The sequence below is a fragment of the Lucilia sericata genome, unplaced genomic scaffold (genome assembly GCF_015586225.1).
Source record: "Lucilia sericata isolate MDLA Ls3-8-SP2 unplaced genomic scaffold, ASM1558622v1 Contig000191F_arrow, whole genome shotgun sequence".
NCBI classification, from domain to species: domain Eukaryota; kingdom Metazoa; phylum Arthropoda; class Insecta; order Diptera; family Calliphoridae; genus Lucilia; species Lucilia sericata.
The window spans coordinates 311,711-330,161 of record NW_023994219.1 but is presented as its reverse complement, the minus strand read 5'-3'; the positions used below and the strand labels follow the sequence as shown (position 1 = coordinate 330,161).

The 18,451-nt window shown below is 30.8% G+C and overlaps 3 protein-coding genes across 4 annotated transcripts; 1 reads left to right on the top strand and 2 right to left on the bottom strand.

The window, feature by feature from the left end:
* Positions 1–3,887: 3,887 nt before the first annotated feature.
* Positions 3,888–8,940, bottom strand: LOC119601796 (protein DEK). Of its 2 annotated transcripts, none has more exons than XM_037952946.1 (11): positions 8,796–8,940; positions 7,423–7,645; positions 6,500–6,840; positions 6,022–6,436; positions 5,855–5,955; positions 5,639–5,791; positions 5,375–5,581; positions 5,222–5,306; positions 5,042–5,148; positions 4,502–4,654; positions 3,888–4,433 (listed from the first exon to the last, which is right to left on the bottom strand). In XM_037952946.1, exons 1-11 carry the CDS (start codon positions 8,835–8,837, stop codon positions 4,419–4,421), a joined length of 1,842 nt encoding a protein of 613 aa, XP_037808874.1. In that variant the 5' UTR covers positions 8,838–8,940; the 3' UTR covers positions 3,888–4,418. The 2 variants fall into 2 exon arrangements, with proteins under 2 accessions (XP_037808874.1, XP_037808873.1); XM_037952945.1 differs by having other exon boundaries at positions 4,263–4,433; positions 5,042–5,151.
* Positions 8,941–11,252: 2,312 nt separating this feature from the next.
* Positions 11,253–12,752, top strand: LOC119601795 (flap endonuclease 1). The gene is made up of 2 exons (XM_037952944.1): positions 11,253–12,258; positions 12,320–12,752. The coding sequence occupies exons 1-2, from the start codon at positions 11,374–11,376 to the stop codon at positions 12,587–12,589; spliced, it is 1,155 nt and encodes a 384-aa protein (XP_037808872.1). The 5' UTR covers positions 11,253–11,373; the 3' UTR covers positions 12,590–12,752.
* LOC119601794 (integrator complex subunit 8) lies at positions 12,603–17,237 on the bottom strand. Its single transcript, XM_037952942.1, has 11 exons — positions 17,021–17,237; positions 16,599–16,946; positions 16,417–16,537; positions 15,890–16,358; positions 15,031–15,747; positions 14,722–14,967; positions 14,210–14,652; positions 14,019–14,137; positions 13,324–13,496; positions 13,048–13,218; positions 12,603–12,840 (listed from the first exon to the last, which is right to left on the bottom strand). The coding sequence occupies exons 1-11, from the start codon at positions 17,133–17,135 to the stop codon at positions 12,721–12,723; spliced, it is 3,042 nt and encodes a 1,013-aa protein (XP_037808870.1). The 5' UTR covers positions 17,136–17,237; the 3' UTR covers positions 12,603–12,720.
* Between the last annotated feature and the right edge of the window lie 1,214 nt (positions 17,238–18,451).

Genomic DNA, 18,451 nt, shown 5'->3' with positions numbered 1-18,451 from the left:
AAATATGGTCTGGTCTTTAGTCTGTAGTATAGTATGGACTATAGTCCAGGCTATGATCTGGAATAAAGCTTTATGTATAGACTGGACTCTAATACAGTCTAATGTCTGAGATTTGGTCTAATCATAATTATATTCAAAAATGTATTTACAAATTATATTCGAAATTTATTTATTATTGTTAAATTAGTCAATTTTGAATCTGAAGTTTAAGAAGTATAGAAGATATAATTTTCGGAATTCGAGATTCACTTAGAAAAATTAATAGGATAAAAACGAAGAATAAAATAATGTTATAAACAGCAGACCTAAAGTTTTGATTGGGAACTAGGAAATTTCAGTTAGGAACTTAAACTTTTATAACTTATGCCTAAAACTATTTACTGACTTAGTAGCGCTGTAATAAAAATTTTTTTAATGAATCGATTTGAGTTATTGTAAGTAAGTATAATATTAAACTGGGGTAAGTAAAAACACTTAATATTATTATTATTATTTTTCTATTCTAAATTCGCAATCACATGACAATTTTGAAATAATTTCCCTTTTTTTTTAATTTTAATTGATTTTCTTCTTATTTTTCTTTACAAATTATATACTTTCAAATTATATTGTTATATATATTTCTGTCATGTGTATATTTCTCCTCTATTTACAGGATATTTATTGTTTTTTTTTTCTTTTGATTTTTTTTATAAAATGCAATATTTTTTATATACAATTTTCTTATATTATATATTTACAACAAAAAAACCTAATAATACGTTTTAAGAAATTCAAATTTTTTATAAATATTTTTACTACAAGTTTTTTACAAATAAATGTACAAAAAATTTAAAACATTTATTTCTGCAATTCACTTTTTTTATTATAAAAACTATTATTACACAGATTTCGAGAAGTTGTTCACTATAATTTTGTTCTGAATTAGAAAAATAAATCTCAAAACAAATCAATATACAGCGATAGTACTTCAGGAACTTTTAAATAAATATGACACTGATCACAAGTCATTAAACTTGTATAGTGATCCATAAATTATGCTCCAATTAAGAAAATAACAAAATTCTGTCATCACTAAATTTTTTTACCAAAAATAAATTTTTATAGAAAAACATAAAATAGAGCTGAAATTGAGAAAATAGGAAAAATCAGTAATCCACTAAAAATTATTTTTACTCTAGGAAAAATCTATAATCGGCTATAGAATTTATAGTCAGTGATTGCTGCTTGAATTTGATTTCATAAACTTAATCTGGATAGATCAGATAGTCTATAAACAGTGCTAATTATAATCACATCAAGGTCTAGAATATAGTCGAAAATAAACTAACAAACGACTATATATCAAACAGAAGTCCAGACTATAGACAAACTATAGTCGGAACTATAGACAAACTATAGTCGAGACTATACGCTTACTATAGCCTAGTTTATAAACAAACTGTAGTCGAGACTTTAGACTAACTATAGGCAAGTTTGTACACAAACTAGCCAAGATTATATACAAACTTAGTCGAGAGTATAGACAAGAGATTATATACAAAGACTATAGACATCCTATAGTCATCATTACAGACAAACTTTAGTCGATATTATAGACCAAATACAGTTGACACTATAGACAAACTGAGGTAGATATTATGGACAAACAATAGTCGAGATCATAGACAAACTATAGTCGAGACTTCAGACAAACTATAGTTGAAACTTTAGACTAACTATAGTCGAGATTGTACACAAACTAGCCAAGACTATAGACAAACTATAGTCGAGATTATAGACAAACTATAGTCGAGATTATAGACAAACTATAGTCGAGATTATAGACAAACTATAGCCGATACTATAGACAAACTATAGTGGAGACCATAGACAAAGAGTAGTCGAGATTATATAGAACTATAGCCGAGACTATAGTTAAAATTACAGACAACCTGTAGTCGAGACTATAGACACACTGTAGTCAAGACTATAGGCAAACTATACAAAGTATAGTCAATACTATAGACGAGATTATAGACAAACTATTGCCAAGACTACAGACAAACTATAGTCGAGACTATAGATAAACTATAGTCTATACTATAGACGAACTAAAGTAGATATAATAGACAAACAATCGTCAAGATCATAGACAAGCAATAGTCGAGACTATAGACAAACTATAGTCGAGATTATAGACAAACTATAGCCAAGACTATAGACAACCTGTAGTTAAGACTACAAACAAATTATAGTCGAGACTATAGACAAACTATAGTAGAGACTATAGACAAACTATAGTCGAGACTATAAACAATCTATAGTCGATACTATAGACAAACTATAGTAGATATTATAGACAAACAATAGTCGAGATCATAGACAAAGAGTAGTCGAGACTAGACAAACTATAGTCAAGATCATAGATAAACAATTGTATAGCCGAGATTATAGACATACTATAGTTAAGACTATAGACAAATTGTAATCGAGACTATAGTCGATACTATAGACAAACAATAGTCGAGACTATAGACAAACTGTAGTCTCGACTGTAGACGAACTATAGTCGAGACTATAGACAAACTTTAGTCGAGACTATAGACAAACTATAGTCGAGAGTACGACAAACTATAGTCTAGACTATCGACAGACTATAGAAAAACTGTAGTCGAGACTAGAGACAAACTAAAATACAAACAATAGTTGAGAGACTATAGTCAGGACTTAAGTTAAAATCTAGTCAAGACAATAGACAAACTGTAGTCGAGACTATAGACAAACAATATTCTATACTATAGTCTATACTATAGTCGAAACTTTTTTCCATATAATAGTCAAACTAAAGTGGTGACTATAGTTAAACTGTGGTCAAGCTATTTTTATGCTTATAATCACAATAAAGCGACAAATTCAAGGTCGATATTATAGTCAAGATTATGATCAAACTATAGTCGATATTATGGTCAAACTATAGTCAGTAATATAGGCAAACTGTAGTCGAAATTATAACCAAAATATACTCGAGATTATAGTCAAACTGTAGTCGGTGTTATGGTAAAACTATAGTTGAGTCTACAGTGGAACTATTGTCGCTATTATAATTAAGATATTTCATTCGTTCGGCAGCCAAAAACAAACACAATATTCATTTATTTTATTAATTTTACAATATTTATTTTATTTTTAAAGAACATCGAATAAAACATAATTTACAATGAATTAATAATTTGTGTGTGTGTGTGTTTGTTTCAATTACTTAGTTTTATTACTTTATGTAAGAAAGGAGTGAGGAGGGGCGGGAGATGCATTCATTGTTGACATTATTATTACTATTACACAAAATGTAAACTATTTTGTTTGATTTGTTATTGTAATTGTTTAAGGGATATTGACACAATTATTTTGAATTGAATAATAAAGTTTATTGTTTAACTATGTTTTTGAAAGTGTTTTTTTTTTAATTATTTCATTTTTTTTGCTTTTTTAATTACTGTTGTAATAAAATTGTGTTTTATTTTTTATTATTTATTAAGTTGTTTTCGTTTTAAATTTAATTAAGGACTATGTGTTTTGTTGCTGGTTTACATTTTTTTGCGTCAGCTGGGAAACCGGCCAATTACCAAAATATGTTTTTTAAACAATAAGAGTTAAAGAAAAATTTATGATTTTTTTTTTAATTTAGTAAATGTATTCACAAAAAGATTTAAAAATAAAATCTTAAATGCCGAAAATTTTAATAGTTTAGTTATTTTTTAATAAATTACTTTTGATTATGCGTCTAATTTGTCAAATATTTAAAAAAGTATTTTAATAAATTTAATAATCATTTTGTACTGACGCCTTCTTGTTTGTGTGTAATGCTTCTTCAGTTTCAATGTAAATAAAACATTAATTATTGATTTTTTTTTTTAGTTTATATATTTTAGAATGATTTCTTTTTTTTTTATTTTTTTCTTTAGATCTTGTTGTTTTAAATATACATTTGCATAAATGTAAACAAAATAATAAAGTAAAGAGACAATAAATTGTAAATGTTAAATTTTTGTATATAAACTCAATTTAAAGAAATAATAAAGTACTCGAAAATTAAATTTTGTTGTTGTTATGTTTGTTTTTTAAAGATAAAAGTCATATGATTACGGTTTAACTAACCTAAATTGTAAAAGTGGTTTACAGATATTTTAATATTTATATGTATAATATATTGTAATGTATCATTTTCAAAAAAATAGACAACATTTTGTTGTAAGATTTGCACACATACACAGTAGTAGTTGTAAGTTTAAAAACTAAAAAAAAAAAAGAGAAAATTAAAGAAAAACTTATACAAAATGTTTGTTGTTGGTTGGTTCTTTCCAAAAATATATTATAGGTAAAACAAAACAGGATTCATTATTATGAAATTAAAAGAGATGCAAGGTTTTTATGTTGTTTTAAGCGGCAATCAGCTAAAAGAAAAGAAGAAAAGTCATTGAAGTTGTAATTGAATTAAATGGGAAGTGTTTTGGTTACATACCGCTTTTACTGTAGCTTTAATAAAGTCCTTTTTATCTGTTAAATCAAAATCTGGATATTTAGCATAGACCTGTTTGCATACAGTTTTCATGGTTATCTCCTCCAGATTGGCCTTATCTAAAATTTCTTTAACATAAGCACGAATTTGTTCATCCTGTAAAACAGAAAAATGTAATTAAATAATAAAAAGTTGTTCTTCATAAGGGAAACACACACAGTTTACAGACTATAGATTTAACTATAAACAAGACTACAGACCATGTTCTAGGCGAGGCACTAGACTAGATTATAGTCGAGGCTAGAGACTAACTTTAGTCGAGATTAAAGACAAACTATAGCCGAGACTTTTAGGCAAACTATCTATAATCGAGACCAAAGACAACCAATACTATAGACAATATATAATCGAGACTATAGATAAAATATAACCGAGACTATAGACAAATTGCTGTCGAGATTATAGACAACCTATAGCCGAGACTATAGACACTATAGTGGCAACTATAGGCAAACTATAGTCTATACTATCCATCAAACTTACCGTGGGGAATGAAGCTTTGCCTTTTTTATTTAAGGGTTCATCCTCATCGCTATCATCTTTTTCATCTTCCGATGATTCCTTTTTAGATTTTTTAGGACGTCCAGCCGCTGCTAAAAAGCAAAATGAAAGAAAAAATATTTAATTAAATTTCAATTTCAATAAAAAAAAAAAAAAACTTACGTTTTGAAGGAGTTTTATTATTGGGTTTGTTATTTTTCGCAGGTGTTACAACAGGTTTTTTATTCTTTTTCGATTTTTCTTCCTCCTAAACAAAACAAATAAGAAACGTTAAAATTATTTACATATTTTATCAATGATGTAAGAAAATCTCACCTCAGTTTTTTCACTTCCCAAATCAGACATTTCTTCCTCTTCCTCCTCATCTTCGGAGACATCTTCTTCCTCACTTTCAGTGTCTTTACCCTTGCGTTTATTGCGAGAAGGTTTACTAGCGGCAGCACGACCTTTACCACGAGGCGAAGCAGCAGGACGACCACGTTTACCAGCACCAGTTGAGGGACGCTTGCGTTTAGGGGCCGCCTTTTAAAACAAAACAATATAAAATGCGTATTATAATAAAGTTAATTTAACACTTACATCACTATCAGCTTCAGATAGTTCAGATTCTTCTTCAGAATCCGAATTTCTTCTACGTGATTTGCGAGCCGGTCGACCACGAGCACCTCTAGCTGCAGCAGCTGCTTTACGTCCCTTACCACCATCAGAATCAGAGTTTGCAGAAGGATTATACTAAAAAAAAAACATGTAAAGTTATTTTCGAAAAAAATTAAAACAAAAATAATAAAAACTTACATCCGAACCTGATTCGGAGTCATCATTTCGTCTCCGTTTAGCTGGTGTTACTTTACGTGCATCTTCATCTGAACTAGAGAAATCAACATAAGCGGACATTTCTGAAAAATAACACAAAATAAATCAATGAATCATAATATCTACTAATTTTTTTAGAAGTAACCCACTTTTGCCAGCCGTAGCACGCCTAGGACGACCCGAAGTCGATCTGCCACCAGATCTACCACCGGACGACTTGCTTTTACGTTTCTCATCTTCACTGGGTTCATCTTCCTCTTCTTCTTCCTCCTCTCCGGCTTCTTCTTCCTCTTCCATTTCTTCATCGTCTGGTGAGGCTTCTACACACAGCGACTCATCTGGTTCCATAAGAAATTTAAGAATACGATTTGCTGCCTCCTCCTTAGAACCTTTACGCTCTAGCGAAAGAATATCGCAAATACTTTTCAATTGTTTTATATCAATCTTTTTAATAGATTCAAATTTCTTTTTATATTCCGAAGAATCCTTTTCGAATTCAAAACCCGCAAAAGAACGTAAATTCTTCTTGACGACATTGTTTTTGCCTTGAGAACCGAAACATATCTGTAAAGGAATTAAATGTTTATTAGTTTTACTCCAAAGATGTTTAAAACAAAATTTACATACCGCATGCAATGTTTGCAAACCATCCACTCTAGTTTTATTAATATTTTCATTGATTTTATCAATTTCGGCTAGAGCTACAACATTTTCATCATCTTCTGCAACTTCTGTATTCTCTTTCTTTGCATCTTCTTCTTCGTCTTCTTCTTTAGATTCTTTGTCGTCTTCATCTTCTTTCGTTTCAGATTTGTTGTCTACATCACCATTTTTGGCGCTATCATTCTCATCGGCATTTTCATCCTTTTTAATATCATTGGATTTTTTATCATCGCCTTTAGTTGATTCCCCTTCTTTATCGTTTGATGATGATTTTTTAGTATCGGCCACATCATCGGAGGATTTTTCTGAATAATAGAAAGAATAGAGTTTAGAATTGAACTAGAACCGAACTATAACTAATGAAACTGAACTGGAAGTGAATTAGAACTTAACTAAAACTGAGATAGAAATTTAAAAGTAATATTTATGTAATATATATGTTGTCCTGTATTAAAAAAAGAGTTTTATCTTCACCCTTGGGAAAGCTTATATGCCTGGTATTAGCACGAATAAACCATGAATAGTGAATTTTTCTTATACCTTGGTTCTTACTGAACTTAACCCAAGTAAATTACAGATTAAGCATGAACAAATACCAAGGGGATTACAGAAAGAAATACAAATTTTATAATTGAAAAATTATTTTATTTTATACTCTTTTCTTCTCGGCTGGGATACGAACCCAGAAGATCGCTAAACAGCACAAAACTATACTAATAACAAACCGTCTAGCTAACTCAGCTAAAGTAGAGTCAGGAACCTAATGACTAAAGTCATATTTATAATAATGTTTCATACCATAAATTCCCCACATATTAGACTAAAAGTTACCATACTGTTACAACAATTATTTAAAATTTACCAAAAAAAAAAAAACAAATATTTACCTTCATCTTCTTTAGGTTTCTTATCATCTTCGTCATCGTTATTTTGTGCACCAGTTTCATTATTAGTTTTTTCATCTTCAGCCTCACTACCATCAGCTGCAGCGGGTGTTTTATCCTCACCACCGCCTTCATCATTCGATTTCTTATCATTTTCAATAGATTTCTTGTCATCAGCTGCATCTGCAACTTTTGTTGTTGTTGTTTCCTCTTTCTTATCTGTTTCCTGAAATTAATATAAAAGAAATTGCTTAATATTTAGTTAATCATTTTAGAAAATTAAAACAATGAAATATTCCAAATTTCTAAGCAAAAGCCTTTGTGTGTAAGGTAGAGAGAGACAGCAAAACAAAATTGTCTGAACTATTACAATTCGTTTTGTTTGTCTGTCAACTAATCAAAACAAAAATAACTAAAACAGTGTGACACATAAAAACAAGTTTGAAAATCGCCCAAACAAAACGTTTGCGTTAAAAAGTTAACAATTGTATTTATTTATTCATCTGGTATCATTATGTACCATATAGCTAATATATGGCAGTTTTGTTTAAATAAATCTATTTTTAGATTAGAAAAATGCAACACTGTTAATTAAATATGTGTGTTTGTGCAAGTGTTTTGATTCCATTTAGTAGCGTTTAAGTTTTTTGTTTTTCTTTGGTTTTCTTTTCAGCCGCAATTCTTTACATTTACATTTTAGTTTTCAACATTTATCTTTCTAATAAGAATCAACATCTATAATTAACACACAATATCAAGATATAAATAATTTATTCGTTAATTTTTTCAACAATTTAGAGAATACACCACAAACATTTGTTCTAATCCTTTAAACAATAATAAACTTGGCAACACTGACACGCATGCAAATCTCTATATTATTCGCGAAATTTTTTAAGCAACTTCAACGGCGCACTTATTTTTTTCTTTTTTGTGATTTTATTTTAATCAATTCGCCCAGTACCGCGCTCATCTTATAAACATACACACACCGCATTTAAACACACACACACATACACTTATACAAATGCATGCATTTCGTTTTATGATGAATAGAAAAAAAGAACGAACAAAAACATACAAAAAAAGAAAGAAAAAAACACGGTGGAAAAATGGACCGACGCCATGTTTATATACAATGAGAAATAGATGAACGGAGGAAAAAGAAAGCTTATAATAATGCAAAGATGTACGAAAAAACGACGTTGTGTAAATTTTTTTTCCGTTTGCTAGATTCCTTTTAGCGATGTGACGCGCTCGAATTTTTTCAAGTAATTTTTAACGTTTAATGCCAATAATTCGCACAATTTTTCTAGTTCCCACTATAGATTACACATTTTTTGCACTTTTTCTGCAATTTTTTATTAATTACATACCATATTTTCAATGGTTTTATCTTTTTCACCGTCAGCCGACATGCTTATGGAAAATACTCAACTAAATAAAAAATTCACTACTTTTTCTTCGTCGTCTTTCTTTTCTTTTTCTCTACCATTTATTTCGCTTTATGTTTTGTCTCCAGCACAGGGTTGTATTTGTTGGTATAAATAGGTGGGGTACAGTTTGCTTTGTTTATTGGAAGAAAAGGTACTTTTTTATTAAAACTATATGTAAATTGTTAAATTTAAGTTAAAAACACTAATGTTCTTGCTAGTTAATAATTAAAAATGTCAAGAAATTTGTATTTTTATACTTTTTTAGAATTTGTGAAAGTCGACTTCTTAAAAATTAGATTTTCAACTTAATTATTTAACTTTTTTCTTCTTTTTTCTAATTTTTATGATAAAAATAGTATGCTTTGACGTTTATAAAATCGTAGTTTTACATCATTCAACTTTTTGCTTTTATAAAAATAAAAAAATCGAAAGAAGTCAAAAAATTCAACATTTTATCATTAACATATTAGTAAAAGTTAACGAAATATTTAATAATTTGCGAATGATAAAGATTTCCGCTTTATGTAAAAACGATTATTAAGTTAACAATGGTTGTTAAAACCCGTTTTTATATGGAAAATTGACGTTTGCGGTAATAACTGTAATCAATCTATTATGATACCATTTCAGTAAGTGTTACCAGACAAAACCGTAAAAAAAACTAGGCTTGAAAAATACCCATTTTTCCCCAAGAATTATAACATTTTTTCATCATTCTTGATTTTTTCCTACATTCAAATAATTTACTCTACCATTAACTTTTTACAACAAATTTCGAAAAACTTTCCCGACTATTTTCACTGCAAAAGAAATATTTATTATAACAAATATTGCTCATGAAAAATAAAACGCTAAATATATGCTAGCACTAATTCTTATTGAAAAAAAAAAACTCACCACTAATTTGTTTTTGGCGATATTTTGTTTTTGTTTGTGCAAAGAACTCACCACAAGCTAGTAGTAGAGACACGCGCCGATTCGGCTTTAAGCCTAGCCGCCGACCAAAAGATCAAATCCGCTGCCGCCAAAAATTTTTCAGCTTAATGCGGCATAAAAATTTCATTATATTTTATATAATTTACAGAAGACTTTCGCTAAATTTGTGGAATTTTACAATATAAAATTTATTTTTTTGTAATTTAAGCTAGTTTTCTTTTATCTAATAATAAGCCGCTTACTGCAATTTGAACGGTGTAAAACGTTCAACGCATATTGCTTCGCCTCAGACTTTTCGTTTTTACGCGCCTAATTCGAGTCGCTCTTTTACTTCAAACCAGCTTGGTTGACTTCAACGGAGCCGATAGGAAATGATCGGCGGCGGCGGCGCAACTATTTTGGGTCGGCGGCGGCGGCTTACTACAGAAAATAAAGGCGGCGGCTAAATTGTTGGCTCAATTTAACTTTTTCTTTAGAAATTGACCTTATAAGGTTTATTATATTGAAAAATCTTTGTATAATAGTCTGTTACATAGAAACCTGTCTCTATATAAGAGTTTTTTCTACAGAAAATGGACATTTATAGTAGTTTTCACTATTTTAATATTAGCACAATATTGTGTGGCAACTCTTTTCAATTTGCCATAAGAATTTAAAATAGTGGCAACTCCGTTCAATTTGGTGAAATTATGTTCTGAAATACATGTGTGATTCTAATCTTTATCAGCGGCGGTGGCGCGGCTTGCAAAATATTACCGGCGGCCAGCTGCCGCCGATTTGAGCCGTCTCGGCTTGTATCCCTGAGCTACACCTTATTATTATATTGCTGGTATGCATAGTTGCCAGATGATTTGGGTGTAAAATCATAAAATTTCGAGGAAAAAATCGTTAAAATCGTCAACTGATTTTTCGAAATCGTCATTAAATCGTCAAAGCTATTTTCCATTTATGTAATAATATACATGTTTGATGGTATTTTTACGATTTTATAGTAATTATTTTAACTATCGAGAAATTTTTATCAATTTCGATAGATTTTAGTTTTGTTTGTTTGCTTGTACTTTAAGTTTGCTTAGCTGCATCTGCAGTTTTTTTGGTTCTCCACCATAATCAAAATTAAAACCTAGGTTAAGTTAACACGAATGCATATGGTCAACATGCACTTCAAAAACCGTAACTCGGAACATTTACTCGACGTCACTAAACTAAACTCTCTCTGTCGAATTTTATTATTAGGAAAAATCCCAATAATAATCGGTACATAATTGACCCAACCAAGTTCCTTTTCAGAAAATGAATTTATTACTTTAAAGTTCATATTCAAATGAAATTTTGGTTACATTTTTCTTAATTAGGTTCTTTTTTATTCGAATTTTGGTTAGATAAAAATTTTTGTTGTGGCAACACTGGTAGCATTAATTCTTATTGAAAAAAAACTCACCACTAATTTGTTTTTGGCGAATTTTTGTTTTTGTTTGTGCAAAAAAATCACCACACGCTAGTAGTAAACTAAAAACCCGCGGAGCGTGCAGTCGAAATTTCTAACTTAATTCGGGAAAAATAAATTTAGTGCCCAATCGCCATGGGAATTTTAGGCCTTTCCAAGTTAATAGCCGATGTCTGCCCACAGGCTATCAAGGAAGGCGAAATCAAACATTATTTTGGTCGTAAAGTAGCCATTGATGCTTCCATGTGTTTGTATCAATTTTTGATTGCTGTAAGAGCTGAGGGCGCCCAGTTGACTTCGGTGGATGGTGAGACCACCTCACATTTAATGGGTATGTTTTATCGTACCATACGCCTATTGGATAATGGCATTAAACCATTGTATGTATTCGATGGTAAGCCACCAGATTTAAAGTCCGGTGAATTGGCCAAAAGAGCCGAACGGCGTGAGGAGGCTCAAAAAGCTCTGCAGCAGGCTACAGAGGCTGGTAATGAGGCCGATATGGATAAATTCAATAGACGCTTGGTGAGAGTAACTAAAGAACATGCCAACGAAGCCAAGGAGTTGTTGAAATTAATGGGTGTTCCTTATGTAGAGGCGCCTTGTGAGGCAGAAGCCCAATGTGCTGCCTTAGTGAAGGCGGGTAAAGTTTATGCCACCGCCACAGAGGATATGGATGCTTTAACCTTTGGCTCGACGGTGTTATTGCGCCATCTTACCTTTAGTGAAGCACGTAAAATGCCCGTTAAAGAGATTAACTACAATAAGGTTTTGGAAGGATTCGGTTTAACCAGCAAAGAATTTATAGATCTTTGCATATTGTTGGGTTGTGATTACTGTGAAGGTATTAAGGGCATAGGACCCAAACGTGCTATAGAGTTAATGAACAGTTATCGGGATATAGAAACTATATTGGAGAATATTGATCGTAAGAAATATACAGTGCCCGAGAATTGGAATTATGATGTGGCAAGGCAGCTATTTATTACACCCAAAGTGCAGGACCCCAGTGAATTGGAGGTAAGTTAATATAATAAAGCTAAATATATTTTCCGGCTAATTTAAGCTTTTATTTTTATAGTTCAAGTGGTCGGAACCAGATGAGGATGGTTTGGTTAAGTTTCTCTGTGGTGATCGTCAATTTAATGAAGATCGCGTTAGATCGGGTGCCAAAAAGATTTTAAAATCTAAACAATCTCAAACTCAAGGACGTCTCGACAGTTTCTTCAAAGTTTTGCCTTCTACGGGCACAACACCAAAACGCAAGGCTGTCGATGATAAAAAGAATACAAGTCTGAAAAAAGCCAAAGCCGGTGCTGGCAGCGGTAATAGAGGCAGACGTCCTAAGTAAATAAAAAAGGTAATTTACTTTTCTTTTTATATTATATTGTCGGCATTCTTGTTTTTGTTTCCCGTTTACATTCACAATATTTGCTTAAAAGTTACTGTTATTTAAAAAAAAAAGTGATTAAATTTTATGTATTAAAGTAAATACTGCTTGGCCAAGGCTCTAAGGAAACGAGATTTTCTTATAGAAGCAGCTTCACGTTTGATTTCATCATTATTGTTGGCATTAAGTTCCAAAGTGCCCATAATGGAAATCTAAAAAAAAAAAAAAAAAAACAAAATAAAAAAATTATAAAAATAAAAAGATATAAAAAGAAAAAATAAAATAAATAACTCGTGAATTAATTCTATAGTGATTCGTTTCAGAAACAAAAAATTTACAAATTTGTTTTGTTTGTACATTTTTCTTTTGAATCGAAAGAGGTGGTAGGTAGCCTTATAAATTTATTAAAGATTACTTACCGCCTCTAGCTTCCTACTATGTTCACCCTTTTTAGCATGTAAGTTGATTATAAACTCCAATAGTGTAGTATCCCATATACAATTGTAATAGGCATCCATGGCATCGGTAAAATTTGAACATTTTTCGGTGAGATTTTTGAAAACAATGCCATAATCAATTTCTTCCAAGAACTGAAAATAGATTTAAATTAAGATTTATTGATTTAAAAAGATAAAGAGATCTGCTAGATTGTATTCTTTTCTCAAGGAGGACAATATTATAACTGTTAAACCCACCTGACATAGAATCGTTGCTTGCATATGACATCCTAAATTTGAAGAACATCTTATCATTTTACGTATTATGTAATCATCAGCAACATTACGTTGCAGGGGAATATTACAATAGTCGGTTCCAGTTACCAAAGCGTTGACGTAACAGCGCATTGCCGCTTCATTGTTACCAATAGCTATAAATATTAAAATAGAAATTGTATTAATTATTAAAGAATTTTAAAGAAAATAGAAAATAAATCAAGGAATGTTTCACAATTTCAAAAATAGGCCAATATATCAGTCCATAGTTAAGACTGATCTTTAGTAATAATATAGACTAATCTATAGTCAAAGCTCTAGACCGATCTATAGGCAAGGTTATAGAGTAATTTATAGTCAAGACTATAGCCTAATCTATAGTCAAGACTATAGAATAATCTATAGTCAAGACTATATATAGACCTTTCTACAATGTTTTAGGCTCAAAATATCTATTTTAGTATGTTAATTGTTTTCAAATCTAAAATGAAACATTTTTTGAAATAAACCTCTAACAGTTTGTTTCTTTTTCAATATTTTTTCTTATAGATTTAGCAACAATAAAAAGCAAGATTCAAATTATACAAAATTAAATCAAGATTCAAGAAACCATATAAACAATTCAAGAAAAACTTTTCAAGAAACCAAATTATTACAACAAAACATCAAAAACTCACCTAATTCAAGATCACCCTTCATTTTCAGCCAGGGTATAGTTTGGGGATAGTATTTTAAAGCTTCGGTAAGTAACCAATGTAATGTTTCACACACAGATCTTATGCTATAACCAATAGGACTAAGAAAAAGGAAAATAGGAAGTTTTTAAAAAAATTGAAAAGTTAAATTAAAAAGAAAATGAAAAACCTACTTGCTAATAGTGGTGGGCCATAATTGCATATATTCACCATTTAAGTCATGATTGGCATCATCTTTTAGAATATTATGTATTTTACCCAACATGGAAATGGCTAAATTGAATAACATTTGATGACGTATACGTTTCAAAAACGGATGTAAACCCGTTGAAACAGCTAAACAGGGTGAATTACGTGAACTGCCACCACCACTGCTAGAACCACCACCACCGCCGCCGCCTGTACTGTTGCCTCTTTTAGAAGTATTAAGAAACATGGATAAAACCAAGTCCCAGGCATCACGACAAATCTTTTTAGGTCCTTTCATTTTTTCCATATCTAAAAAGGTAGCAGCAAAGGCTATAGGCAATTCCAATTGTGGCAATCGTTTGTCCAGCAGCATAATAGCAGTCCAATCATTAAGATTTAGTAGCATTAAAGCACAGCTTTCAATTATCTATTTGGAAATAATTAAAATTTAAATTTTAATTTCTTTTGAATTGACAAAAAAAAAAAAAAAACTTACCTCTATGCGCGGTATAATATTGTCATTGGTTTGCAAGGATTGTAAACATTGTTTACAACGATTACCCAAAGATTGCAAATCCAGAGTTTTATTATTCCATTCATCTAAACACTGGGTAATTTGTATTAGTAAAATTTCCCAATTAACCAATTTACCCAATTTGGAGATAACGGTAGCATTTGATAGTTCTGGTCTTTGGGTTTCCGATTTTAAAATGCTTAGCATAGAAACAGCACCTTCATAATTCTGAAAATAAGGTCTTACTTAGTTACTACAATCATTTTAGGCCTTTTTTTTTAAACAACTCACCCCCTTTGCTGTTAGTTCTCTAGCTTTACCCAATAAAACATAAGCAAAATCTTGTAGAAAACCTCTTTGCATGGACATTAATACCGACTTAATGGGTGTGGATATTTCCCAACTAGGATTTACCGTCCACAAGGGTTTGGCGGGATTAGTGGCTGCTAATTTTACCAACAATTTTCTTACTGTATTAGCATTGGTACAGGATATAAGTTGTCTTTCCAGAGAGCCTATTTCTATACGCGGCATCTTCGAATTAAATTTCCATTCATTTAGCAAAGCCAATGTTGGTTGTGGTAGTTCTTCTTCCTGTATTTGCTGCAGCAAATCCTTTAGCTCTATGGGTGTAAAAATACTCAAATGCATAATTTCCTGCAGCCATTGTTTATTTTTATGCTTGACTATACAATCGATAAGGAATTGTTTAAGCATATTGCGTTCACTTAAAGAACTATGGGGTAAAACATCCATTATACCCTCCACTACTGCTGCAAAACAATTCAATTGTGCATACTTTTCAAAATAATCCACGCTGGCAAATATGTTGCCCTCTTCAAATTTACTGCGCACCAAATTCAGAGCCGATACTTGCATTTCCAATTGTTTAGTTTCCTTTAATATGCCCTGAGATATAGCACCCTCTATGTCTAGTTCCAATATACGTCTATTAACCAAAGGTATCTCACGTTTACGATTGTCTAATTTTAGAATTTCAATAATGTCCTGAAATAAAAGGAGCTTAGCATTATTACACTGTGTGGATGTTTTTTAGGATAGGATATAGACTGATCTTTACTCAGGAGTATAGACTGATCAATAGTCAAGACTATAGAGTGACCATTGATCTCATTCCCTCACATCTTACCTTATATTGTGTCAATTGTGACATATTAAAACGTTCCGTTAAGGTCTGCGATTGAGCACTTACACCACATGCCAACAGATAACCCTCCAGTTCATCTTCATTCACATGACAGAAAACAAACTGTGAAGGTATTTTACCAATCATTTCATATTCATTTTTGGTTAAATTCAAATAACGACGACATTCATTTACGGCATCCCTGGCCAATAGATACTGCTTGGTATACAAATAGAAATTAACTAAATCAAAACAAATTTGGGTTCTTAGCTCAGCTGGTGATATCTGTAGCATAGCATCGAATTTTTGTGGTAAATTGACATCGTCGTTGGGGTGAGGCGGTACAAAGGTTTCATACGAAAAGACATGAAAGGGTTCATTGGATTTGCACAATTCTTGCAAAAATTCTATGCTCGTCTGGGGATTTATTTCGGGGGCAAAAAATTGATGCATGGGCTCTAGGGGAACGAACCTAAAGGGATAATGAAACTCTATAGTAAATATTGATTGCATTTCTTTGTTATGCTTACATATTGCCCATACTGGGCCGGGCTGCTTTGACAGCTATGTCCTTAAGGATTTGCAGTCTTAATACCCAGCGATGGTAAAAGGTCAAGGCAAATTTGGCAGCCTTTTCATTGCCCTCAGCAGCTATAAATAGGGTTTATTTCAATATTTTTTTAGTTCAAATAAAATAATCTTTTGGACTTACTTATTTTAGGCTGAAAATCATTGGTAAATGGTATGGCCACTCTTTTGCCAAAACTAATGGTACATAAATCTCTTAACAAACACAATTGCTTGGGTATGGGTAGATTTTTTTCAAATACATCTAAATTCCATTTTAGCCAAGTGGCCACTTTGAGAGCCAAAACCTTTAAAGCCAATTGTTTGCGTGTCAAACGCAAACCTTCTACATTAACCGGCATACCCGTTACTACGGGTGGAGTGGGTACCGGCATGGTGTTAGGGTCAGCATTAGTCAAATCAAATTGTGGTATTACCACATTATCCGGTGCCATGGAAATGAATTGTGATAACAGTTCCAAAGCAGAGGGATCTGAAAATTAGAAATTTTATAACTTTTGTAAGAAATTTGTTACAATTGTCTGGGATTTTTTTTATTTTCCTTACCTGGGTTTACTTTCTTTAAATGTTTGGTTATTAATTCAGGATCTAGCAGAAATTCAAACCATAAAACAGTTTCGGCTGCCAAGGGCACGGGTTTGGGCTTTAAAGGGTCATCCATTTTGTGCAAATTTTTTTATTATATTCTTTAATTTTTAGAGAGGTGCAATGAAATTCTTTAAATTTTTACAGCAAAACATGTAATTTGTTTATGCTTTTACTGTTTTAGTTTATTAGTTTTGTTTTGCTTTTTATTTTCTTTTTTTGCTAGTGGAGCCATATCGTTTTATTGTTTGAGTCATATACCAAAGCTAGCTGTTGCTTTAACATTTTCAGCAGAGTGGCCACTTTAAATGTTTATAGCAACTGTGTGGCATTGTTGAGGTTGTTGTCTGTAATAAAAACAAAACTAAAAATAGGTTTTCATAACAATGATTTTATATATATATATAACTTATGTTTATTTACATTTAAACAGGAAATCAACTCTTGGTTTTTATAAACATCAACTTTTCATATATATTTACAGTATTTCACAACTATGAACTTTGTGTTATGTTAAAACAACGGAAATGGAAAGATTTTCGTAACAAAGAACTTTTTATATATAACTACAGGTTTTCATAGCATAAAAGTAATGTTTATAGGAAAAATAAATTAAATTAACGGTTTTCTTAAACTAAACGTTTGTTTTTGCTAAATTTATTGCATAAAAACTTAGAAAGTTTAAAACAAATAGAAGTTTTATATAATTTATATTAAGTTAAATATTCTCTACAAATTAAGAAAAGAACTTTTAGTATTTTGCTCTTTTCCTTCTATTTGTCCACTTTAAGACTCCCTGCCACTTAATCACATGATAATTCAAATGTATAATTTAATAAAAGAAATCAAAGCAGTTTCTTTAAGTTTTGTTGTTGTTGTTCTTGTTGCTGTTTATTGTTTGTCATTTGTATTGTTATTATTTATGTATTTCAAACTCGTTTTCGAACAAAAAAATCAATTTCATTTGAAATAAAAACAAATTAGGAAATAAGAAGTGCTATTTGGAACAAAATTTAAGTTTATAAATTTACATATTTGCATAAAATTAAAATATTTGAAATATTTTTTATTGTTCCTCTCTCTCTCTCTATTAGTGTGCGTGTGTGTGAGTGTGCACTTGTTTCAAAAAATTTTATTTCAAACAAAAAATCATTAAATATTCAAATTTGTTTATCAACCATAAAAGTATGCTGCCGCCGTAGTTGTCATAAAACTCTTCTTTTTTAGTTAAAAACTGAACAGGTTTCTTTAAACATTCAGCAGTAATGATGTTAAATTTTAAAAGAAAACATTTTTACCAAATTTTTTAATAAGGTTCCTTTTTTGCCTTAACATTTTTTATAAAACTTTTCAAAAATTTGGTTTCAGTTAGTTTTTTTGTTTTATAGGTCA

Bases quoted from the DNA above. Each gene is read 5' to 3' on its own strand.
- LOC119601796 (XM_037952945.1), bottom strand. From the start codon at position 8,837: ATGTCGGCTGACGGTGAAAAAGATAAAACCATTGAAAATATG. The intron at 6,841-7,422 runs GTAAATATTTGT...TCTATTATTCAG, and splicing joins GAAACCTAAAGAAGATGAAG to AAAAATCCTCCGATGATGTG. The intron at 5,792-5,854 runs GTAAGTTTTTAT...TTTTTTTTTTAG, and splicing joins ACTCCGAATCAGGTTCGGAT to TATAATCCTTCTGCAAACTC.
- LOC119601795 (XM_037952944.1), top strand. From the start codon at position 11,374: ATGGGAATTTTAGGCCTTTCCAAGTTAATAGCCGATGTCTGCCCACAG. The intron at 12,259-12,319 runs GTAAGTTAATAT...TTATTTTTATAG, and splicing joins AGGACCCCAGTGAATTGGAG to TTCAAGTGGTCGGAACCAGA.
- LOC119601794 (XM_037952942.1), bottom strand. From the start codon at position 17,135: ATGGATGACCCTTTAAAGCCCAAACCCGTGCCCTTGGCAGCCGAAACT. The intron at 16,359-16,416 runs GTAAGCATAACA...TTATCCCTTTAG, and splicing joins CGGCCCAGTATGGGCAATAT to GTTCGTTCCCCTAGAGCCCA. The intron at 13,497-14,018 runs GTGAGTTTTTGA...TAATATTTATAG, and splicing joins GAAGGGTGATCTTGAATTAG to CTATTGGTAACAATGAAGCG.